The sequence below is a fragment of the Gopherus flavomarginatus genome, chromosome 1 (genome assembly GCF_025201925.1).
Source record: "Gopherus flavomarginatus isolate rGopFla2 chromosome 1, rGopFla2.mat.asm, whole genome shotgun sequence".
NCBI lineage: Eukaryota > Metazoa > Chordata > Testudines > Testudinidae > Gopherus > Gopherus flavomarginatus.
In genome coordinates, this window is record NC_066617.1 from 273,804,986 (window position 1) to 273,831,082 (window position 26,097).

The window sequence follows — 26,097 nt, forward strand, 5'->3', positions numbered from 1 at the left end:
AAAACCTTCCCTGGGGACCCCCAAGACCCAGACCCCCTGGATCTTAACACAAGGAAAGTAAACCCCTTTCCTCACCATTGCCTTTGTCAATCTTCCCCTCCCTGGGTTACCCTGGAAGATTACTGTGATCCGCACCCCTTGAATCACAACACAGAGAAATTAGGTCTTCTGGAGAGAGAGAGAGAGATTCAAGCTCCGTGAATCTAAAACAAAGGGATTCTACCCTTCCCCTCCCTTCTCCTTCCCTGTTAAGTACAGAGTCAATTCCCTTGAGCCTCAACAAAGGAAAAAAAAAAATCAGACACGTCTTAAAAGCAAAGCTTTAATAAAAAGAAAGAAAAAAGTAAAAAGGTCTATCTCTGCAATTTAGATGGTAAAAAGTTACAAGGTCTATCAGCTTAAGAAATTGGAAAAATATCCTCCTCCAATAGAAATACAATTTAAAATACTTCCAGCCAAATACACATTTGCACATAAAGGAAAACAAATAAAAAGACTATACCGCCTTTCTACCTTTATACTTACAACATTGGAATAGAAGATTAGAGAGCCTATAGGTACGTGTGGTCACTCTCAGAGCCCAGAGAGAACAAAGCAAAACCCAAAAGACACAAACAAAGGCTTCCCTCCACCGAGATTTGAAAGTATCTTGTTTCCTGATTGGTCCTCTGGTCAGGTGTTTTTGGTTCCCTGTTTGTTAACCCTTTACAGGTAAAAGAGACATTAACCCTGAACTATCTGTTTATGACACGTGGAGATCAGCAAAGCCACGCTCCACTGTTCCAACGACAGTCACGGGCCGTAAGAAGGAACTGAGGGGCGGTTGGGTCGGCAGGGATATATATCCGGCGCCATAACAGCGCCACTCCAGGGGGAGACCCAGCCGACCCACCGAGTGTTGCTAGGGTAAAAATCTTCCGACGAACGTGCATGCGGCGCGCACACACCTAACTGGAATCAATATGAGCAAGCACTCGAAGAAGAACCAGTATTTGTGAAGCACATGATATTACACTGATAAGTACCACAGACAGGCCCATGGATAAACTAATACTTGTGTATTCGAAGAAGGATATGAACAATATGCAGTAAATAATGCCTGGGGCCACCCACTGAACTATGAGGATGAAACAAATTATGTAACTGCTCACTCAGTGCACACAGTCCATCTTGTGTGCTGAATGAGGCAGGGATTCCATAAAAAATATAATTATAAGACTGTAAGATCACATGCTATCATAATGCATATGCACAACGGGCCAAATTAAGGTTGCACAGGCAACCTTAATTCTGAGTATTTCTTAACTTTTGTATGCTGACTTTGCAACCTTAGTAAAGTTTTTAACATAGTGTGTGTGTGTGTGTGTGTAATATTATTAGACTTAGGACAATTTGATTTTATTAGGAAATGTCAAAAGAGACAGTTACTCACCTTTGTAACTGTTGTTCTTTGAGATGTGTTGCTCATATCCATTTCAGTTAGGTGTGCGCGCCGCGCGTGCACATTCGTCGGAAGATTTTTACCCTAGCAACTCCAGTGGGTCGGCAGGTCGCCCCCTGGAGTGGCGCCGCTATGGCGCCTGATATATACCCCTGCCGGCCTGTCCGCTCCTCAGTTCCTTCTTGCCGGCTACTCCGACAGTGGGGAAGGAGGGCGGGTGTGGAATGGATATGAGCAACACATCTCGAAGAACAACAGTTACAAAGGTGAGTAACTGTCTTTTCTTCTTCGAGTGGTTGCTCATATCCATTCCAGTTAGGTGATTCCCAAGCCTTACCTAGGCAGTGGGGTCGGAGAGAGATGTCACAGAGTGCAACACGGCGGAGCCGAAGGCTGCGTCATCCCTAGATTGCTGAACCAGGGCATAGTGGGAAGCAAAGGTATGGACAGAAGACCAGGCTGCTGCCCGGCATATTTCCTGAATGGGCACGTGAGCAAGAAAAGCAGCCGATAGGCTTGAGCCCTGGTGGAGTGCCGAGTCATGTGGCCCGGGGGGGCGTGCGCCAATTCATAACAGGTGCGGATGCAGGACGTTACCCATGAGGAAATCCTCTGCGAGGAGACAGGTAACCCCTTGACACGTTCCGCCACCACAACAAAGAGTTGGGGGAGGTTGCGGAATGGCTTAGTTCGCTCTATGTAAAAGGCGAGCGCCCTACGGACGTCCAGTGAGTGTAGCTGCTGCTCCCTGCGAGTCGAATGTGGCTTTGGGAAGAAGACAGGTAGGAAGATCTCCTGGTTAACATGGAAAACCGATACCACCTTGGGGGGAAAGGCTGGGTGCGGTCTTAATTGCACCGTGTCCCTGTGGAACACAGTATACGGGGGATCTACCATGAGGGCCCAAAGCTCCGAGACCCTTCTCGCTGATGTGATGGCCACCAGGAAAGCGGTTTTCCATGAGAGGTAGAGAAGGGAGCAAGTTGCCAATGGTTCAAATGGAGGGGACATGAGCCGGGTCAGAACCAGGTTAAGGTCCCAGGTAGGGGCAGGGCGGCGAACCTGGGGGTAGAGACGCTCCAAGCCCTTAAGGAATCTAGTCACCATAGGGTGAGAGAACACCGAGCGGTCATCCTCCCCTGGGTGAAAGGTGGAGATGGCTGCCAGGTGAACCCAGAGAGATGATATCGCCAGGCCCTGTTGCTTAAGGGACCAGATGTAGTCCAAGATATTAGCAACGGAGACCTCGGTGGGAAGGTGTCATAAACAGATAGCTAAGGGTTAATGTCTCTTTCACCTGAAGCACCTGACCAGAGGACCAATCAGGAAACCGGATTTTTTCAACTCTAGGTGGAGGAAAGTTTGTGTCTGAGTCTTTGTCTGTCTGCCTGCTTTTCTCTGAGCTTTGAGAAGTGATTTCTGTTTTCTAATCTTCTGTTTCCAAGTTGTAAGTACCAAAGGGTTTGTTTCTTTTATATTTACATTAATATAGTTGCTGGAGTGCTTTGATTTGTATTCTTTTTGAATAAGGCTGTTTATTCAATATTCTTTTAAGCAATTGACCCTGTATTTGTCACCTTAATACAGAGAGACCATTTTTATGTATTTTTCTTTCTTTATATAAAGCTTTCTTTTAAGACCTGTTGGAGTTTTTCTTTAGTGGGGAAACTCCAGGGAATTGGGTCTGCAGCTCACCAGGGAATTGGTGGGAGGAAAAAGTCAGAGGGAGATCTGTGTGTGTTAGATTTATTCGCCTGACTTTGCATACCTCTGGGTGAGGGGGGAAAGAGAGATTAACTCTCGGTAATTCTGTTCTCCAGGACTGGGAACGGGGAGGGGGGAGTCCCTCTGTTTAGATTCACAGAGCTTGTGTCTGTGTATCTCTCCAGGAGCACCTGGAGGGGGGAAGGGAAAAAGGATTATTTCCCTTGGTTGTGAGACTCAAGGGATTTGGGTCTTGGGGTCCCCAGGGAAGGTTTTTCAGGGGGACCAGAGTGCCCCAAAACACACTAATTTTTTGGGTGGTGGCAGCAATACCAGGTCCAAGCTGGTAACTAAGCTTGGAGGTTTTCATGCTAACCCCCATATTTTGGACGCTAAGGTCCAAATCTGGGACTAAGGTTTGACAGAAGGAAACTCCGTTCCGCGCAGGTGAAGCGCTTCCATTTGGCCGAATGTCGCTCTAGTGCAAGGCTTCCTGCTGCCCAGGAGTACCTGCCGCACTGGGGTAGAGCAACGGAGCTCAGACCAGGTCAGCCACTCAGGAGCCACGCCGTGAGGTGGAGCGATTGAAGGTCCGGGTGACGGAGCTTGCCGTGGTCCTGAGCGATCAGGTCCACATGAAGGGGCAGCGGGACAGGGTCAGCTATGGAAAGGTCCAGCAGCAGGGAGTACCAGTGCTGCTGAGGCCACGCTGGAGTTACCATGATCAAGCGGGCCCTGTCTCTGCGCACCTTCAATAGGACCTTGTGGACAAGCGGGAACGGTGGAAAGGCATAGAGCAGGTGTGTCGTACACGGAACAAAGAAGGCATCCGCCACCGAACCCGGTGAGAGGCCTTGGAAGGAACAGAACATCTGGCATTTCCTGTTCCCGCGGGATGCAAAGAGGTCCATTTGGGGAAACCCCCACCTCCAGAAGAGCGAAAGAGCAACGTCCGGGTGAAGGGACCATTCGTGGGACAGGAAGGACCTGCTGAGATGATCTACCAGCGTGTTCTGGACCCCGGGAGAAAGGACGCGATGAGGTGAATAGAATGGGCTATACAGAAGTCCAAAAGCTGTAAGGTCTCTTGACACACGGGAGAGGATCTCGTGCCGCCCTGCTTGTTTATATAATACATGGTCATCGTGTTGTCGGTGAATACCGAGACACAACGGCCCTACAGATGGTGACGGAACGCCTGACAAGCAAGGCGGACCGCTCTCAACTCCTGGATGTTGATGTGGAGGGCTAGCTCGCGAGGTGACCACAGGCCTTGGGTTTGCAGGAGCCCGAGGTGAGCCCCTCCACCCAGGGAGGAGGCATCTGTTGTCAGGGACACCGAGGGTTGGGGCGGATGGAACGGGAGCCCCGCACACACCACGGAAGGGTCCAGCCACCACTGGAGGGAGTCCAAGACGGCCTGTGGAATTGTGACAATCATGTCGACTGGATCTCTGGCCAGACGGTATTGTGCGTTGAGCCAGGACTGGAGGGGTCTTAGGCGGAGCCTTGCATAGTTCGTTACGAACGTGCAGGCCGCCATGTGGCCCAGAAGGGTAAGGCAGGTGTGCACTGAGGTCAGGGGCGCTGCTTGCAGTCTCCATATGATGGCTGCCATAGTTTGGAACCTCGAGAGAGGCAGAGAGGCTTTGGCAAGAGTGGAGTCCAGGGTGGCGCCGATAAACTCTATCCTCTGTGTGGAGATTAGCGTTGATTTCTCCACATTGATCAGTAGACCTAGGCTTACGAACAGGTTCTTGACAATGCGGATGTGCCTGAGGACTTGCGCCTCGGAAGTTCCCCGGATAAGCCAGTCGTCCAGGTAGGGGAATACGTGTATACGACTGCGGCGAAGGTGGGCGACGACTACAGCCATACACTTGGTGAACACTCTTGGGGCCTTAGATAGGCCGAACGGGAGGACCACGAATTGGAAATGTTGCTGGTTGACCACAAACCTGAGGAACCTCCTATGTGGTGGGAAGATGGCTATATGGAAGTAGGCATCTTGCATGTCAAGGACGGTGTACCAGTCTCCAGGGATGGGATAATGGTCCCCAGGGATACCATACGGAACTTCAACTTTACTAGGTATCCTCAGATCAAGAATAGGTCTGAGACCTCTCTTCGCCTTGGGGATTAGAAAGTAGCAGGAATAAAACCGCCTGCCCTGCTCGAACTCAGGAACCTCCTCTATGGCTCCTTTGGTGAGGAGCGCTTGCACCTCCTGTAGGAGGAGTTGCTCGTGAGAGGGGTCCCTGAAGAGGGATGAGGGAAGGGGGTGGGAGGGAGGATTTAAAACAAATTGCAGGTGGTATCCAAATTCCACCGTGCATAAGATCCAGCGGTCCGATGTTAGCTGGGACCACGCAGGGAGGAAAAGGGAAAGACGGCTGGAAAAAGGAGGGGATGGATCCATCAATGAAACTGGTACAACGCCCTCGGGCGCACCTTCAAAAGGAAGGTTTCAGCCCGGAAGAAGGCTTGAAGGGGTTCTGGTTCTGGCCTTCTTGGTTGCTGGATTGTCTGCGGCGACCATTCCTGCCTCACCATCTGGCGAAGTCCTGCCTCTGCCAGGGTTGGGGGTAGGGCCAGCATTGCTGCTGTGGCCGGAAGGGTCTGCGCTGGGTAACGGGTGTATGCATCTCCAAGGAGCGCATAATGACCCTATTGTCTTTTAGGCTTTGCAGCCTAGGGTCAGTTTTGTCAGAGAACAGGCCTTGGCCTTCAAATGGGAGGTCTTGGATGGTATACTGGAGTTCCGGGGGGAGGCCGGAGACCTGCAACCATGAGATACGGCGCATAGTAACGCCAGATGCCAGAGTACGTGCAGCTGAGTCCGCAGCATCTAGGGCAGCCTGCAGGGAAGTTCTCACGACCTTTTTGCCCTCATCAAGGATCGCGGAGAACTCCTGACGTGCGTCCTGAGGGAGCAGCTCCTTAAAATTTGTCCGCTGCGGCCCAGGTGTTATAGTTGTAGCGGCTAAGGAGGGCCTGCTGATTAGAGACGCGGAGCTGGAGGGCCCCCGCAGAGTAGACTTTCCGGCCGAGTAAGTCCATGCTTCTCGCCTCCTTGGATTTTGGGGCCGGGGCCTGTGACCATGTCGCTCCCTCTCGTTCACAGATTGGACGATGAGGGAACAAGGGGGAGGGTGGACATACAAGTATTCATACCCCTTTGAGGGGACCATGTATTTACGTTCCACCCCTCGCGCAGCGGGGGGAACAGAAGCCGGAGACTGCCAGATGGTAGTGGCATTGGCTTGAATGGTTTTAAGAAACGGAAGGGCCACCCGAGTGAGGGCATCCGCTGACAATATGTCCACCACTGGATCTTGTATCTCCGAGACCTCCTCGGCCTGCAGGTTCATGTTCTGTGCAACACACCTGAGGAGGTCCTGATGCGCCCTAAGATCAAGTGGAGGCGGGCTGGTAGATGATGTCCCAGCCACAGCCTCGTCCGGAGACGATGAAGAGGAGAGACCTGGGAGAAGCGGGTCTGCGGAGGGCTCTGCCTGAAGGACTGCATCCGACTCCGCAGGGGGTTCGGGGTCTTGAGGCTGGGACAACCTTTCCTCCGTGGGAGGGGGAGGAGGATGGGAAATCGTGGCCTCAGGAACCCTGTGCTCCGAGACATTGGAACGTGAGGGACCCGGCTGAAGGCCTTGGGCTTGATGGTACGCCCAAGGCGTCCAGAACCCCCACTGCTGCGGTCCATGCTCTTGAGGCTGGGGTTCATGGAACAAGGTGGTAGGTACATCCGTGTCCAGGGCATATAGACTATCCACCTGGGAGGACACAGACGGCTGGCGGGACGGCCGGGGGGAGGCAGCGAACGAGGTTGGTATGGGCCCCTCGCCCCCGTTGGTGGAGACCTCCTCGGTGCCAGAGACCAGTACCAGGAGTCATAACAGTGCCGAGATCGCGACCAGGACCTGCCACCAGCTTGGTGCCGGGAGGTCGACCGGGATCGGGAACGACGACGGCGCGAGCGGCTGCGGGAGTCTCAGTGCTGGTAGTGATGACTAGAACCGGAACGGTGCCGAGAGTACCGGGAGGTGGATCTGTGCCGCGAGTACGACCGGTACCGCCATGGTGAGCAGTGCCGGGACTGCGAGTGGCGCCTCGATCGAGATCTTCCACAGGACCTGGAGCGGTGCCGGGACCTAGGTGGAGATCGGATGCCGGCCCGTCGACTCCAGGGACGGAGGTCTCATGGCTCCCGGCTTGCCTCTAGATTGAAGAACCCGCACCGGTGGTGCCGGGGGATTCAGGCAGAGCAGACTCGGTCATTGCAATCAGGTCCCTGGCCGACGAGAATGTCTCTGGCGTAGAGGGGACTGTCAGCTCGACCACGGGTCTCACCAAGCTCGACCACGGGAGCTCACCAAGACCGGACTCAACGGACCTCTCGGGCCCGGAGTCGACGGTATCACCGGCGTCGGGGCCGCGGCAGGAGTCGGCGCCGGGCGGTCCGCACGAGTCTGCTTCGCAGGAGTAGAGACCACTGATATTCTTCTGTCGGGACCCTGCGCCGGGGAAGGCCGGTGCCGAGGAGTCTTTGTGGTGTCAGCGCGGTCCGGTGCCGGCGCGATGTCGGCACTCGGTGCCGAGGAAGGGGGGTTAAGAGCTGCCTCCATAAGAAGAGTCTTTGAACAATGTTCTCTCTCTTTCTTGGTCCGCGGCTTGAAGGCCTTACAAATGCGGCACTTCTCAGATATGTGCGATTCCCCCAGGCACTTTAGGCAGGCGTCGTGGGGATCGCTCGTGGGCATCGGCTTTTTGCAGGCCGCGCACGGCTTGAATCCCGGCGAACCGGGCACGAGCCCGGCCACCGGGTGCGGGGAAGGGCTAGAGCCCGAACCCGCTAAACTATATACAAGTATCAGAGGGTAGCCGTGTTAGTCTGGATCTGTAAAAGCAGCAAAGAATCCTGTGGCACCTTATAGACTAACAGAGGTTTTGGAGCATGAGCTTTCGTGGGTGAATACCCACTTCCTCAGATGCATGTACATGCATCTGAGGAAGTGGGTATTCACCCACGAAAGCTCATGCTCCAAAACCTCTGTTAGTCTATAAGGTGCCACAGGAAACTATATACAATAACTAATTGACAACTATGAACTAAATACTCTATACACTAACGATAACTATATACAACAAGTGAACAAGGAGAAGCTAGGTATGTGGAGGACAGCTATGCCGCGCTCCACAGTTCCAACAACCGATACTGGCGGTAAGAAGGAACTGAGGAACAGACGGGCCGGCAGGGGGTATATATCAGGCGCCATAGCGGCACCACTCCAGGGAGCGACCTGCCGACCCACTGGAGTTGCTAGGGTAAAAATCTTCCGACGAATGTGCACGCACGGCGTGCACACCTAACTGGAATGGATATGACCAATCACTCGAAGAAGAAACATCAATTTCACCACATACGCAAACTAATTAAAAAAATATTTCCATTGATAATCATCAAAATTTACTGATAGGTCAAGTAAGAAATCTGCTTGAGAACTTAGAGTTTGATTTAAGGATGTTTAATTTGCATATTTTGACAAGTTGTGTTCTAGCGGTTATAAAGCTTTACACTTTTTGAAACTCAAAACCTACCATCATTAAATAATCATTCTCTGACAAACAACCAGTATCTGAGCCCCACCACAAGTTTCCCCACAACTACAAAAATTAAAAAAAAAAAATTTGAAAAAATGGTTTATGTTTAAACATGTCAAAATTATAAAAAATAAAAATAAAATTCTGCCACTTCTAAATATTATATATACACAATGTTTCATTAGAGCACAAAATGTTGAAGAGTCAAAAAATCCAAAGTTTGGGTTTCACTCGCAAGCTTTTACTATGCTTCTGTACCTGGTCAGACTATGATCCAACCTCGCAGACATGTGTGCAAGTACTGCAACTCCTTTTCACATGTTTGAAATTAACAATTAAAGCAGCATATTGAATGTACAGGTCAATTAATTCCTCTGTGTGGAACATGTAATATCATAGCCTGTGTACCTAGCTATAGAGAAGAAGGTATGGCTTGTACCTAGAGAATGGAGAGGGTGAGGGAGGATCTCTCATATCTAAGTGGGTTGGGATCTAGGATCCTTATTGGAAGAAATTTATAAGTACAAAGGTGTTTAAGTTGCTAAAGAGAAAGTGAATGGACTAGATTGAGTTGTGTGCTTTACAGTGACATTGTAGATAGAGGAAGCCATTTGTGAATGTTAAAAAGCAAGGACACAGTCCCAGTGGGAGGGCCTCTGTACTGTAGAGCTGCAAAGAGACAAACTGCAGTATGCCTAGTCCAAGCAGCAATAGGCTGCCAAGCATAGGGAGAGGAACAGTTTCTGACAGGTCCAAGGAGTAATGGAATGACATTGAGCAAACAAAAATTGAGGCTGAATATCAGTGGGATGGAAGGAAAACTCATCTAACAGGCAGATCTGTTAGGCTGTGGAACAGTCTCAAGGAAAATGGCAGAAACCCCATTGTTTGAGTTACTAAAAATTTGAGAGGAAACACACTAGAATATCCTCTAAAGTAAAGTCCTGCACTGACTAATTAACTAAATTCCCTTCCCCATTTCTCATCTACGATATTTACAATAATGCTAGATTACTAAAGCGAGGGAAGAATGGCACTCTCCAAAAAGCTGCACATTAGATTGCCTTCTCTATTTGCTGCTACCACTTTTACTACAGTGTAAATAATTTGGGGGCCTAGTCTAATGTCAACATGGGGTGCACCTCTCAGACTGAGAAACAGACGATAGCACTTCGGGTATCTCTGCTCTCATGCTGCCTGAAATAATGGTGTTAGCATTTGTATTGGACTAGACGAGGACTGTTTGCTCCATCCACAACTAAAACAGACCTCCTACACACACACTGGATGACCATGGATAAATACTGTGACATATTTGTAACTGAAGCCTGTGCTAAATTAGGAAAATATAAAAAAAATTCTAAGTACACAACATTCAAAGTTGGTTAGTCTTTGCTGACACCTAGTGAAACTATAAGAATCTTCCATTTATGGCTTTTAAATATAATTCCTCCATGCTCAAAAAATCCAAAAATTCATCTCTAAGAGACAGAACATCTCTATTCACAATATGTTCACTGCAGTCCACATATACTAGTTGGTGCTTAACAGTGAAATGTTCACAACTGGAATCAGTTTAAACAAGTCTGTCAGCAAGGCCCTTTGCAGTAGTTTCTCGGTTTTTGCACGACTCAGGTGCAGCAAACTTGATATCTGTCACTTATCACCCATCTGCTTTTGGAAAGACTTTTTTCACATCAGTGCTAGAGTATTCTTCCGGGAAGGCTGAAAGACACATGGAGAAAGGTATCATGTGACTTGATGAAGCCTCCCTTTTCAGAGAGTGTCTGATCCTGCAAACCACTTAACACATCAATATTCCCATATATATCTCAATACAATTAATCACATGCTTGACTAAGTGCGGTGCTGGATCAGGGCCCAGAAGAGGATGCTGACCTCTCCTCCAACCCTTTTCATAGTGACTTTCATTGTGTGGCTGCTAACAAGAATAACAGAAATATTAGATATGAAGCATCTGAGGAACCCTGCTGACTATTCAAAGCCTTGGAGCTGTACAAAGAGACAGAATAGCCATTCCAATGAACAATAATTCTCTAGAGCTAACTAGGGACCTTTGGTTAACATGTGGCTCTGTTTTGCCCACATTCAGACAAGAAAATAGGCTTTAACAGGTGCCAACATGAGTATAAATATTTAATAATGACACATTAGTGCATTTCCAGAGGAGAGATCTGAGCTGCCCAGGAGGAGCCAAAAGTTATTTTATAAGGAGGGAAGGGAGGAATTAGCAACCTGCATTGCTATTTTGTTCGTTTGTTTTGGTTTTTTTAAGGGGAGACGGGGAAATCAGGTTGCTTCCCCACAAAAGAGTGTCTTCCCTGCACATCCAAACCCCAACTGAACTAATTTAGGCTGGTCTTATGTCTCTGCAGTCCCTACTGTCACTGTAGTAACAAGAAGGGTCTTCCTGCTCCTCTCTCCTTCGCCCCTTAAAGGTGTAGCAACAGTTCCCTGAGAGAGAGGAAGCTTAGCTGCCCAAGAAGAGCGGATGGTTGTTTCTGAGGAGGGTAAAGGGGAGGGAGCAGTCAGATCACGACACTAGCCTAGATAGGGACTCACCCCCTGAGCCCCTACCCTCACCTGGAGGGATTGAACAACTGGTTTCTTGGATTCACAGCGAGGAAACATCCTTAAGAATAGGCAATCAAAAGGGGCTCTACATTCCTGTCATCATTCAGATTTCCATGGTTTGCATCAGCCAAGAGAGATCCCCCTCAGTTCAAGGATGCTAGGGAAACCGGCCTCCTGGGGAGAATGTCCTGTTCCTCCATACAACACTCCTGCTGGTAAAATACCATTGTTTGCATAAGCACAAACTTTTCCCGCCATCAGAACAGCTTCCGAATGAGGAAAAGAAGCCAAAGCTTTGTTTCTGAAAGTCAGAAGGTGCCCTTCATGTGGTATATGACTCCTGACACAGAGCCATGAGTTCTGTGACAACTGTGCCCTTGTTGAGGTCTTCCCCATGATGTTTAAGGGAAGATGGAGAATATTGCTTTAGAAGGTGAACCAATGGTTGTTTCAAAGGAGGAAAGGGGCTGGGGAGGGGGGAGGACAGATGAGACCAGTGGTAAAATTTTCCAAACACAAATTTTTTTAGGCTCCGAAGTCACTTAAATGCTTTTGAAAAAGTTACCCCAAGGTCCTCCTTTGGGTTCCCTTGGACTGCACCAACCCACATTCAAGAGCACACCTTCAGACAGCAGCATCAAGGTCCAACTTGTTACTCTTCTGTTTCTCAGCAGCTGGTTTAATGCTACGGTTCACAGCCCTCTAATTATGAATGTAACAGATATTCCCCATTCCCCTGGTCATAAAGCGGAATTACCATACACAAGTCTTGGAAGTCATTCAGAAAGACTATCCCATCTAAGTACTTTCCATTAAAAAGCCTAAACAAACCAACAGAAAAAAATGTATAGTATTGATAAGTATGTTCCCTCATCTTCTGAAAAGTTTAGTTTATATATGTCTACACAATAAGACTAAATAGTTTACACAGAATGTTTGGCAGAACCACCAGATTGGTCTAAACCCTCTAGCTTCAGAGAGCTAGGTAATTCCCCCCTTTTCCCAGCCTCCCACACACGGAACATCAGCTAAAAACAGCTTAAAACTCACTCAACTAACATTTCTAAATTATCCTATACAATTATGAGCTTGTTAAGTTAAAAAAAGCCAGGGACATACGATACCATATTTAATTGAAGTTTGTGCTTTTAACAGAAAATTCAGAGAACAGTAAAAGTGATTATATGTACATAAGCAAATCTGTTATGTTGTTTATAGAACTAAAGAAATAGAACAAGTACAACTACCTTGTAGAGACCAAAGGAGTCTGAAGCTTCACAAATATTTTAAAATGTATATATTTTCATAATTAATATTTGATGGTCATATTCCGACATAATGTTTTAGTAAACTGAAATGGGTTTCTACAGATATTCATAACTAGTTTGTAATAGGCTTAATACTACTTTTCCAGCATAATGGTCCATATCAGCAGTAATTGCTAGTCATTTAGTTTTATTAATATGATACTCAATAGGTTTAAGCCAAGCAACTTCATTTTATATTAGCCAGGATTTGAAAAGTAAAGTTAAGCTTTGTGTTCTGTTGCTCTTCTAGAACTCTGAAGCTTGGATGGGAATAAAAACTGTTTTGCTGATTTAGTGGCCAAAAAAAAAAAAAAAAAAATCCAAATGTGGTGCTAGCAGCAAACGTCTGGAGAAACATTAATTTCACACACAGACACACACACAAAAACAGTAATCAGTCACTGATAGTATTAAAATCCATTATAAGGACAAGACACTCAGCTAACCACAGTAAGACCAGTCTCTCTCCTCTCTTCCATACCACTTAAGGGTCGTTGAGTATGACCACCAGGTTTTTTCTCTTAAGCACTCATGGAAAGGGTCTCCGTTAAACATCAAATCTCTGTACTTCCACACGTTTCATGAACATAGCTGGAACCATGGTATATAGTTACACATATTTATAGGGTTTCTTTACTCTGGCTCATAAAAAATTGCGTCTCTCTTAAAGCTTTAAGTGCTTGACCATTAAAATACACAATTCTACATAAGAGAAAAGCAAAGCAAACACAGCCTATTCCAATATCTTTTGGAATTTGCTCAGCGGCCTAGACCTAGCCTGCCTGATGTGACAAGAAGAGAAGAAAGAGGCCCTAGTATGTTATATCAGGATGAAAATGCAGTTAATTTTGAGATTAAGTAGTTCATTTTTTGTAAGTGTGCTCAAGATTTATAAATATCTTTTACTTGACAAGATAAAAAATAAACGAAAAGTGTTTTTAGGGAAAAAACCCTCTACACTACTTGTACGACCCCCATTCCTGCAGTATCTGAGCACCTCCCAACACCCACATGAGGTAAGGAAGTCATCTTATAGCTGAAGAACTGAGGCACAGAAACACTGAGTAACTTGGCAAAGGTCACACCAGAAGTCTGTGGACAAGGAACTGAACCTAGATCTTCCAAAGTCCCAGGCTTGCACCGTAAAGTCTGTACTATCCTTCCTCTCTGAAGGCACATGTTTTTCCCCTAGTGTGGATGTCAAGGAAGAATGATGAAGTGGTATAACATGTTTAAACCTGACAATAATATTTTTCAAAATCCTACACTACACGATTGTTCTCATAGCAAATAATTGAAGTGATACAGAAAATGGGACAGAAGAAAATCTACTTAGCCATACAAATGCAGCCTTATTTTCATTATATTGTTTAGAAAACATCTTATATGTAGTGGCATTTGCAACTGAACTGTTTCTTTATAACAGAAAAATTAAAGTATTGCGAGCTTCATTAAAAAGGTGCTACGGTTAATACACAATTACTCTATTACTACTTTTTCCATTGTTTGTTTATACAAAATAGCTCAACTCTGCTGCAACATCTTTAAAAAAAATATGCAGTCTGCAACTCAGCTACATATCTATGCAGTCTACAATGGATTTAGGTTATGAGAAAATGCTCTTGGCTCATAATCTGAATTTAAAGCCAACAGTGTAGTTTTCTATGCTTTCTACTTACCACATTTTTGAAATCTTCTTCTGCTTCATCAAATTTTCCTTGCTTAAGAAATAGATGTCCTCTCTGTAATCTTGCCTGAAATGGAACAGTAACCATTTTTGTACTTTACTCAGTTCTTATTTGTATTCAAAAAGAAAAATTAAAACCCAATCTCCCCAAATTTAATAAAATGGAAAATTTCACCCCCATCCACATCTAGCAAACTGAACCAAAAGCAGATATGAAGGTATCTCCTCTCTCCATCCCTTTCCTATACTGCAGGGGTAGGCAACCTATGGAACAGGTGCCGAAGGCAGCATGTGAGCTGATTTTCAGTGGTACTCACACTGCCCGGGTCCTGGCCACTGGTCCGGGGGACTCTGCATGTTAATTTAGTTTTAAATGAAGCTTCTTGAACATTTTAAAAATCTTATTTACTTTACATTCAACAATAGTTTAGTTTTATATTATAGACTTATTGAAAGAGACCTTCTAAAAATGTTAGAATATATTACTGGCACGCAAAACCTTAAATTAGAGTGAATAAATGAAGACTCGGCACAGCACCTCCGAAAGGTTGCCGACCCCTGCTATGCTGTGTTCTTACAAGAGCAGCTTCAGCAAAAACGATTATGGCTTTTTACAACAAGGTTTTAGACCAGTAATTACCCATCATTGCAAATGTAGGCATAGCTCCAATTACCACCCAAACCCCTCCATCAGAGGACTGTACCAAGAAAAACTGTTGATTTGCTACACTGTTTTGATTTTCTTAATTCACAGCTTTTTCAACAGATTGCAGCAAAAGAGTATGGAAATCCTTATTGTTAATACTTCTATTAACCTGATAATTTAATGAGGACTCTTTAGCAGAAGCCATTGTAAAAGTCAGTGCAGATTATTTTGGAAGGATCCTAACAGAAATTTTGATTATTCAGGATAAGAAAGTTTTCATGCCAGTTAATTTAGAAGAGCTATTAATATTAAGACTTGCAGTCACCCTTTCTTAAATAAGTTAGTTAAATAAATGACTACAAGACAATTTATTGCTAGTAATATTGTTAAACTAGTCCTGGGACTTTAAAGATAATTCTTATACCAAATATTTTAATCTGGTGGGGAAGAGAGAAAAAGAGAAACTTTCCATTTGTTCACTAGAACAAGGTCATTTAAAAAGGCATAATTTTGTTGTAAAATTACCATATGAACGAGTATATAAGCTGAATATTTTTGGTAAAAAAAAGTGACGCATCAAAGAGTGGGGGTCGGCTTATAAACAGGTTTACACCAAAATTTGATGATTTTAATTCTATGGAATCATTGAATTGAATATCTAATACATTGTCATTTTGTTTACCTAGGGCATCTGCAGGCATAGAGCCTCTCAGGGAGCTGAGGGGCTCTATGCCTGCAGATGCTCCAGGTAAACAAAACATCCCGACCCACCGGCAGCTTACCCTGACGGGCCGGGAGCCAAAGTTTTCCAACCCCTGAAATATAGCGTCATCTTATGAAAGGGTCATACAGTTTTTTGCTATTTTTACCTATCCATTTGAGCGGTGGGGGGGGGGGGGTCGGCTTATAAATGAATGGGCTAATGAACAAGTATATTTATCTCTTAGAGGAGAGAACTTGTCAAATTTGTCATAGTAACAAATATATAAAAACAAGCAAGGTGGGGGGTCATAATATCTTTTAGTGGACCAACTTTTGTTGGTGAGAGAGAAGTTTTCAAGCTCCACAGAGCTTTTCTTCAGGTCAGTAAAAGGTACTCTGAGTGTGACAGCTACATACAAGATGGAACAGATTTAACTACATAACAATCTGTTCCACCTTGTATTTAGCTGTGACACTGTGAGTAACTTACACAGAGCTCTTCAGGTCTGAGAAAGCTCAAAAGTTGTCCCTTTCACTAACAGAAGTCAGTCCAATAAAATATATTGCCTCATCCATCTTGTGTCTCTAATATCCTGGGACCAACATGGCTACAACAACACTGTAAACATTATATAAACTATCATTTTTGCTCAGAGAAATAGATAGTCTATCTTTACCTTTCAAACTGTGTGCAACTCAATCTGTCCAAATAATTATTTTTAAAATTTTAGGAGATAATCTGCAGTTCAGAACAAAAAAATTGGGTAGCAGGTAGGGAGGGTGGTCAAATGGCTAATTCCAACTTCAGACATCTCCCAGTAACTAGCCTCTAAGAGCTTTGGTAAAGTAGGCGGATATCCTAAAAAGTAACTTATTTCTTGATTTGGCAACCAATTTTACTGCTTATAAATGACTCTTAGTTAAGGCTGCGAGTTTATCATGGAAGTCATGGATTCCATCACTTTCCATGACTTGCATGACTTCTGCAGCGGCCAATGTGCCTGGCGCAGGGACAGCTAGACAGCCCCTGCGCCAGACGCACTGGCCACTGCTGGGCCAGTCTCGGGCCACCGTGCACCCATGCCCGCCACACTTCCCAGGCAACAGAGTTTGTGTATGGGAAGGGGCAGGGGGTTGGGGCATGGGACACGGTAAGGTGGGCTCTGGGCAACGATTACCTGGGGGGCTCCCTGGAAGCAACGACATCCCCCTTGCTCAGCTGCTTGGTGGAGGCATGGCCAGGCAGTTCTGTGGGCTGCCTCTGCTCAGAGTGCTGGCTTCGCAGCTCTCATTGGCTGGGAACCACAGCCAATGGGAGCTGTGGGGGTGGTGCCTGGAGTAAAAGTCATGGACAGGTCACAGGCCATGACATTGTTTGTTGCCTGTGACCTGTCTGTGACTTTTACTAAAAATACTCGTGAAAAAAAGCCTTAGCCTTACTCATAATTCATTACAAACCCTTAGATATGCTAGCAGAGGATTTGGGCATTTTACTATAGGCCAGGTATAAAATTAAAAGTTAGAGTGAGACAAGACTAGTCTCTCTCTCAGCTAATGTAAGGGTGTTCAATATAGTACACGCACTAGTATCTTGTGGTTTCTAATGTTAAACTTCCTGAAATATGGGGTATTAAATTCTCTTTATTATACCACCAGCTAAAAAAAAGACTGCGCCTTATAAACAAAACAGGAAAACAAAAAGGAACACCATTTTCTTTTACCTTGAAGGAATCCCGAGAAAGCATTACTTACTGATGTGAAATCCTGCTTTAGTTCAACCACTTTACTTAAATCACGAATTGCAGCTTTAGATTTGCCCATGGCCAAATACACTGTAGCTCTTCTATAATAGGCAATGTAGTTATCAGAGTCCCCTTCTGCAAGCAAAGAAGAAATAATCAGAACACCGCCTCAGTGTAATTTGGGTACAACTAAGCTGCAATCATAATAGCAGCATTGCCTGATTTTAAGCAATTTGACAATTATATTTAACAATTAGCAAAAGTAGCATTTGTACACAGTAATATTTTACATCTCATGTAATTTGCTTATGTTAATATTATTGACAATAGAGAGGTTGTGAACATATATTAGCAACTTTACTAAGGGTTTTGAAGGTGAACGTGTAAGGATATTTCAGCTCTGCAGTGGAGTTAAGCTAAAACATACTAAACCTTTTTATCTCAAATTGCAGGCCTACTTTTGGATGCGTATTTAATGCTTTTACTGTTTGCCATGGTCCCTACATCTGATACTGGATGCACAAAATAAAGAAGGCATACACATTATTCCACTAATGACCAACATTATTATAGACAGTCCAATGTTTTCATAACTTTATAATTTACAAACATTCAAATTAACATGAAGTTGACCAAGCCTGTTAAAACTAACCTCGTTATCTCTAGACTGATTCTTGCCTGCATATTTATACCTGCCTCTGGAAATTTCCATTACATGTATCTGACGAAGTGGGTATTCACCCACGAAAGCTTATGCTCCAATATATTTGTTAGTCTATAAGGTGCCATAGGACTCTTTGTTGCTGTTAAAAAGAAATACTGCCTAGCTGGTTCACACACACCCCTACCCACCCCCCCCATGGGGAGAGGTGACACACCCACACTCCCATACACCTCTCTCACACCGGGGGTGGGGGGAAGAGAGAGAGGAGAGAACGACACTGACCAAACCAACCCTCTCTGCCAGGATTCATACCAGAACGTGACCAGCAGCAGCCTTTCAGCACTGAGCAATACAGAAGGGACGGGAGTGGCTTCCAACCACAGGGGGCGGGGGGGGGAGGAGGAGATGACCTAGCCCATGTCTTTGTAGAGCTCATCTTCTCCCCCTGGCTCCCCCATGGCTGGAAGCAGCTTGTCCCTTCCTGCCCACACAACGTTGGAAGGCAGATAACGCCTCCAGACTGCTGCTGACCACTGACATAACCCAGCCTCCCCCTGTCCCCTGGCTACAGCGCAGGCTGGAAGGGGTTAATCCCTAAGGATGCATTGTGCATCAGGGCCCAGGGAACCTGACTGCAGGGGCATCAGCAAACCCAGCCAGAGAGGTGGCTCAGCAGTGGAGGGTGCCTAGGGGATGGAGCAGCCCCGCGCTCCCTGAGGGCACAACCCAGGGTGGCAGGGGGGCAGGTAAAGTGGGTGCTAAGCCCCTCCCCCAGGGGCTGCTGTGGAGCCTGCAGGGTCGGGGCACGAACAGTTTGGAAAATGCTTCTCCCCTCTCCTCCCTCCTACTCCAGAGCTTAGCTGAGGGGCAGAGAGGCTTCCCCATGCCAGCGCTGTGCAGGGCTTTGGCACATGCAGGGCTTGTCTCCCCGTAGCCAACGCCCCGGGCCAGAGGGTCTTGGGCTTTCCCAGGGCACCAGCCCAGCCAGAGACAGCAGGGGAAAGAAAGAGCCTGCCACCCGGGCTGTTCATGAGCTGAGCATTCCGACCAGGGGTTGTTTCTCTGTACAGTGCTGGGAGCAGGACACACCCCGCAGGGGGAGATATGGAGGAGCAGCGAGGCTGGGGTTTAAAGGAGCAAAACATGGAGAAGACAGCAAGAGGGGGAATCATGGATGATGGATGGGCAGCAGAGGCAACATGTAACCAGCTGGTGCCTGCCCACACTCACCAGCCATCGCAGCTTGCAGCGCCCAGCCAGTGCCACTCGGAAACAGGAAGGAAGGCAGGGCCCTGCTGGCCAAGAGCCAGCATGCAGCATGGACCAGCAGTCGGCCCCATGCACTGCAGCTTTGCCCCACCACTAGCCTTGCACACCCACTCCCCTCGTCGGCCACAGGACACACACACACCCCACACCACTGTTAGGCGGGCAGCAAGCAAACAGGGACCTGCCAGCAGCAGGACCCACCAGTACTGATGAGTGTGTAGGGAAATAGATAGAAAATACAATTTGCCCGTTTTTAATGAAAAGTCGGGACTCCTGCAGGAGGGCTTACATACGGGACTGTCCCTTTAAAAATTGGACATCTAGTCACCCTAACTAATAGCAGATTTAAGATTATAACATTCAAAAGCACAAGTCTGCATTCAACCCAAGCAATGAACATACTCAAAATGTATGAACTTGCAACAGTCCTTGTCTTCCACTCCACCAATGGATATGTGCGTGAATTTAAAAGTTATGAAAAAATTAAATTAGTACTGGAATGTAAGTCCCAAAACACTTTACAGGTCTGCCGCATCTTAGGTGCATTTAACATGCGCGATTTCAGCTTATTGCGGTTGGCAAAAACAAAGGAAAAAAAAAGAAAGATTTAAATACTGTTTCTGTAGTGCAGGCGATTCCACTCGCCATTACACTCAATGTAATTTTGACTATACGCAATTTTCGCTTTACGCACTGACTGTGGAGCGTAACCCCAGCGTAAGATGAGACAGACCTGTACAGTTTCTCATAAATCAGGAAGATTACCCCACCCAAGGAATATGTAGTATTTTTTAAAAGTATATGCTTGATTTTTTTTTTTAAAATGGGGCTGGAGGGGTGGGTAGAGGAAGAAAACAGGGATAAGTCCCTCTGCATCTCACCCCACCTTCCCACATAGCCCCCTCCCTTTTTCTTTGTTGTTAACTTGGTTTTCTTTTCTAATCTTGCTAAGACAATAACAGAAACATGTTGTCTGATTATACCCAGGGTGCCCAACCTAAGGCCTATGGACCATACACGGCCCACCAGAACATTTCATAAGGCCCACAGCCTGCTTCAAAACAGTATACTAACAGCAGGTTCTTTAGCTTTTTGTCGTCATGTTTATACAAGTGGGTAAATAATCTGTTTCTAGGTACAGTATTGTCTATCTAAATACATGCAAAACAAGCTGCACTTAAAATATAAATCAATACAGGTGAGTAAATCTTATTAAAGAATGTAAAATCTGTTTGGCCTACACAACATTGTGCTTAGGTTTATGTGCCCTCCTATGTAATACTGTTGTGCACCACTGAATTATACTAATCCAGGTGGTTACAAGCAGTTAGTTTGCCTCATGCTTTGCAACACCTCCCAGGCTTGGTGTTCACATACTCTACGGCTGTTCTAGGTTTGAGCCTTGATCCTAGAATTTTCCACACCCATGTGGGGTTCCATTTGCTGCATCCATGAGGTCAGCAGGGCTCCATGTGGTCTCACATGGGCATGGCAGTCCACCCACACATTGTGACTTGGGGGCTTATTAATTAAGCAAATTATGAGGAAGAGTGAAGGATAGAGCATTTCAATAGAAAAATCCTGCACCACAAGCACAGTCAAATAATTTTATCTTCAGATACACACCTATAGCAGCATGGAAGTGAGACAAGGCATCAGCTAGCTGTCCGGCTGCCAATAACTTCTTGCCCATTTCGAGTTGTTTTTCTACTTCAGCATTTATTCCACATTCGACTCCTAAAATAGAAGGGTCAACATTTTTAATCGCAGTTTGATTCTCGCAAAGTTGACACTACCAAAAAAGAATGGATAGAGTGTTCTCTCTCTCCCTCCCTCCATAATACATAAAAATCATAAGGGACAGTTCATCTTTTGTTACCAGGCAAGAGCTCCGTACCCAAAAAATATATGGCTGATAGAGAAGCACATGAAAACAAAATGCTACATTGCTCAATGCTGAGACAATATCTTAGTTTCCTTTCAGACTTTTAACTCTTCTTCCCCTCCACCTCCAAAGATCTAGTTATAATGAAGAAAGTCTAAATCTGTAAGTCACCATTTTAAAAGCAGTTGTTGAATATGCATCACTAGCTACATTCTACCTAGCTTTTGCACACACAAGTTTCTCTACATCCAAATAAGGTAGCAAAATACATTGTCCTCTCCTGTTGTAAAGTCCTAAATACAATAAACATGAGCAGTTATTTTTTAATATTAAATTTAGTTCAATAACCTGATCGTGAGAGTGTGATGGATAACTTCGTAGTCTCTTCAGTGAGTATCCACACAGAAATTTTTGAAGTTCCCCTTAACTTTATTTTATGCTCTTTTATTTAAGAATTTTTACAAATTCAAGTCCTAAATACAGGTTATCATGCATATTTTGATATTATAAATGGAATTTAAACAAACACTGATGAGAACAGTCTTTCAAATTCCAAGACAAACTGTTTGCCAGGAGTCAGACTTTCTACATGTAATATTCAAGTACAGTAACTCCTATAGAGCAAGGTTGTACAAGAGACCTGTCAGCCCCTAGTGTATTATCAAATGTGAACAAAGCCAAGCACTTTCAATCACCCAGGAGGTATAATTCTTACAGTATAAATCTGAATTTATAATTGTTATTGCTGCAGAGACTCTGTATCTAATCCTGCTTCCACTGAAATCAATGGTGAAACTCCAATCAACTGCATGGTGCGGGATCAAGCCCAGCATGTGTAATGGTGAAGCACATTTCCTTACATCACTTTTAAACGTGTTTCCTTTTAATTTCACTGTCCTTCATTCTTCTATCTTTAGAAAAGGTTTAGACATCTGTATGTATGTATGACATCCACAGCTACATAAGAGAGGCTTTAGAACATGAGGAAAATTAAACACTAATGTCTCAGGGCATAAGAATATCTGGCAAAAATGGGGAGAAACTTCCCCTATGAGCAAGATATTTCATAATTATTAACCACACAATTTCTTATGCCCTCCTCTGGAACATCCAATACTAGTCAGTTTCAGAGACAGGATGCAGCAATGGATGAACAAGTGGTCAAAGCCAGTATGGCAATTTCTAAAGTTGAATGATGGCTGCTCTCTCAAAATTTGGAACAGAGAAAGGGAGAGAGAAGTCTCTTGGAGAGAAAAGCCACTCTGTTTAAAAACAAGATTCTGGCCTCTTTGTAAATGGACGTTCTGCAAACCAGATCGTCAACTGGTAATATGGGCTGTGCTTCCTCATTACGCTGCTGAAGTAGCTCCACTCCATGGCTCTTTCCAGCTGATCCCCTCCTACCAACAAATCTCCTCTCTCTATCTCAGGGGTCGGCAACCTATGGCACGCGAGCCAATTTTTAATTGCATGCTGCTGCCTGCCAGGCTCCCGGCAGCGGGCTAAGCCAGACCCCAGGCCCCCAACACCCCATGCCCCATCTCCTGCACCCCCTCACATGCCCCCAGCCCTCTGCTCTGACCCCTGCACCCAGCTCCCTGCATCCCCCTCACGACCTCATCCCTGACTCCTGCACCCTCCACACATACCCAGATCCCCCACATCCCCTGCCCTCACTCCTGCACTCCCCACACCCCCTGCCCTGACTCCTGCACTCTCCACACATATCCAGCCTCCCCATACCCCATGCCCTGACTCTTGCACCTCCCACATCCCCACCCCCCACCCTGAGCACCAAATGGGAGCTTCTGCACACATACCTCCACATTCCCAACTGCACCTCTTGCCCCAAACGGGAGCTGCCCAGGTAAGCGCTCCATACTCAAACCTCCTGCCCCAACCCTGAGCCCCCTCCCTCATTCTAGCTCCTGGTCAGACCCTGCACCCCAACCCCCAGCCTGCTCCTTCACCCCCAGCCCTGTGCTCAGTGCACCACCGCCTTCAGCTCAGTGCAGAGAGAGAGGGGAAGAGAATGGGTCAGAACCAGGGAGAAGATAGGTACCCACTTTGTGTGGGCGGGGCCGAGACCTCAGACTGGCAGCGGGCTGAGCAGGGCCGGCAGCTGGGACCCTGGCTGGCAGGAGCCAGCAGACGAAACCCTAGACCGGCAGCGGGCTGAGCAGCATGGCCCGCTGCCAGTATGGGGTTCCGGCCGCAGGCCCCACTCAGCCCACTGCCAACCTAGGTGAATGGAACCCCAGGCTGGGAGCGGGCTGAGCAGGCCAGCGGCTTAAGATCAGCATTTTAATTTAATTTTAAATGAAGCTTCTTAAACATTTTGAAAACCTTGTTTACTTTACCTACAACAGTAGTTTAGTTATATTATATTTAGACTGATAGAGAGAAACCTAAAAAACGTTAAAATGTATTACCGGCACGCGAAACCTTAAATTAAAGTGAATAAATGAAGACTCCTGTGGCACCTTATAGACTAACCGATGTTTTGAAGCATGAGCTTTCATGGGTGAATACCCACTTTGTCAGATGCATGTAGTGGAAATTTCCAGGGGCAGGTATATATATGCAGGTAAGCTAGAGATAATGAGGTAGTTCAATCAGTGAGGATGAGGCCTTGTTCTAGTAGTTGAGGTGTGAAAACCAAGGGAGGAGAAACTGGTTTTGTAATTGGCAAGCCATTCGCAGTCTTTGTTTAATCCTGAGCTGATGGTGTCAAATTTGCAGATGAACTGAAGCTCAGCAGTTTCTCTTTGAAGTCTGGTCCTGAAGTTTCAACATACCCTTAGAGCCCCGACCAGGGTTATTCCATCTACTACCCAAGATCCACAAACCCAGAAATCCTGGACGCCCCATCATCACGGGCATTGGCACTCTCACTGAAGGACTGTCTGGATATGTGGACTCCCTACTCAGACCCTATGCCACCATCACTCCCAGCTATCTCAGTGACACCACTGATTTCCTGAGGAAACTACAATGCATTGGTGATCTTCCAGAAAACACTATCCTAGCCACCATGGATGTAGAGGCTCTCTACACGAACATCCCACACACAGATGGAATACAAGCTGTCAGGAACAGTATCCCTGATGATGCTACAGCACAACTGGCTGCTGAGCTCTGTGCCTTTATCCTCACACACAATTATTTCAAATTTGATGCATCATCCGGACCCATGGGAAGGAGTCTCTGGAAAAATTCCACCACGATTTCAACAGCTTCCACCCTACCATCAACCTCAGCCTGGACCAATCTACACGGGAGGTCCACTTCCTAGACACCACGGTGCAAATAAGTGATGGTCACATTAACACCACCCTATACCGAAAACCTACCGACCGCTATGCCTACCTTCATGCCTCCAGCTTCCATCCCAGGCACATCACACGATCCATTGTCTACAGCCAAGCACTGAGGTACAACCGCATCTGCTCTAACCCCTCAGACAGAGACCAACAGCTACAAAATCTCCACCAAGCATTCTCAAAACTACAATACCCACACGAGGAAATAAGGAAACAGACCAACAGAGCCAGACGTGTACCCAGAAGCCTCCTACTGCAAGACAAACCCAAGAAAGCAATCAACAGGACTCCACTGGCCATCACATATAGTCCCCAGCTAAAACCTCTCCAACACATCATCAGGGATCTACAACCCATCCTGGACAATGATCCCACACTTTCACAGGCCTTGAGTGGCAGGCCAGTCCTCGCCCACAGACAACCTGCCAACCTGAAACATATTCTCACCAGTAACTGCACACCGCAACATAGTAACTCTAGCTCAGGAACCAATCCATGCAACAAACCTTGATGCCAGCTCTGCCCACATATCTACACCAGCGACACCATCACAGGACCTAACCAGATCAGCCACACCATCACCGGTTCATTCACCTGCACGTCCACCAATGTAATATACGCCATCATATGCCAGCAATGCCCCTCTGCTATGTACATTGGCCAAACTGGACAGTCTCTACGGAAAAGGATAAACGGACACAAATCAGATATTAGGAATGGCAATATACAAAAACCTGTAGGAGAACCCTTCAACCTCCCTGGCCACACTATAGCAGACCTTAAGGTGGCCATCCTGCTGCAAAAAACTTCAGGACCAGACTTCAAAGACAAACTGCTGAGCTTCAGTTCATCTGCAAATTTGACACCGTCAGCTCAGGATTAAACAAAGACTGTGAATGACTTGCCAATTACAAAACCAGTTTCTCCTCCCTTGGTTTTCACATCTCAACTGCTAGAACAGGGCCTCATCCTCCCTGATTGAACTACCTCATTATCTCTAGCTTGCCTGCATATATATACCTGCCCCTGGAAATTTCCACTACATGCATCTGACGAAGTGGGTATTCACCCACGAAAGCTCATGCTCCAAAACGTCTGTTAGTCTATAAGGTGCCACAGGATTCTTTGCTGCTTTTACAGATCCAGACTAACACAGTTACCCCTCTGATAAATGAAGATTCGGCACACTGCTTCTGAAAGGCTGCCGACCTGCTCTATCTGGTCACTGAGAAAACTTCACTGGCCTGAAATACTAACTCAAAAAAGTGACACCTCAAACACATCACTAGATAAGAAAACTACACATATGTCCAACACTCAGACGGGGCTTCCAGACAGGTGGGCTTGTCAACAAAGCTAGGGTTCTGATGTCACTGCAGGATCAACCAGATGCTGGGTCAACTGGAAGAAGGTTCTTAAACTATAAATACCTACTGCAGCAGCAAATGGTACAGAGACAATTAGTGAAAGTGAGTCACTTGTACAGAATGTCCCACTTCAAATTTGCTTTAGTGTG

The 26,097-nt window shown here is 46.1% G+C and overlaps 1 protein-coding gene across 1 annotated transcript in view; it reads right to left on the bottom strand.

Moving 5' to 3' along the window:
- The window catches only part of DNAJC3 (DnaJ heat shock protein family (Hsp40) member C3), a 79,992-nt gene that overhangs the window by 46,056 nt on the left and 7,839 nt on the right, over positions 1-26,097 (bottom strand). The window contains exons 2-4 of the mRNA XM_050949317.1: positions 21,000-21,110; positions 17,451-17,575; positions 14,343-14,417 (exon numbers count right to left, since the gene is read on the bottom strand). Of these exons, the coding sequence (XP_050805274.1) occupies positions 14,343-14,417; positions 17,451-17,575; positions 21,000-21,110 (311 nt within the window). The remainder of the gene's footprint in view (positions 1-14,342; positions 14,418-17,450; positions 17,576-20,999; positions 21,111-26,097) is intronic.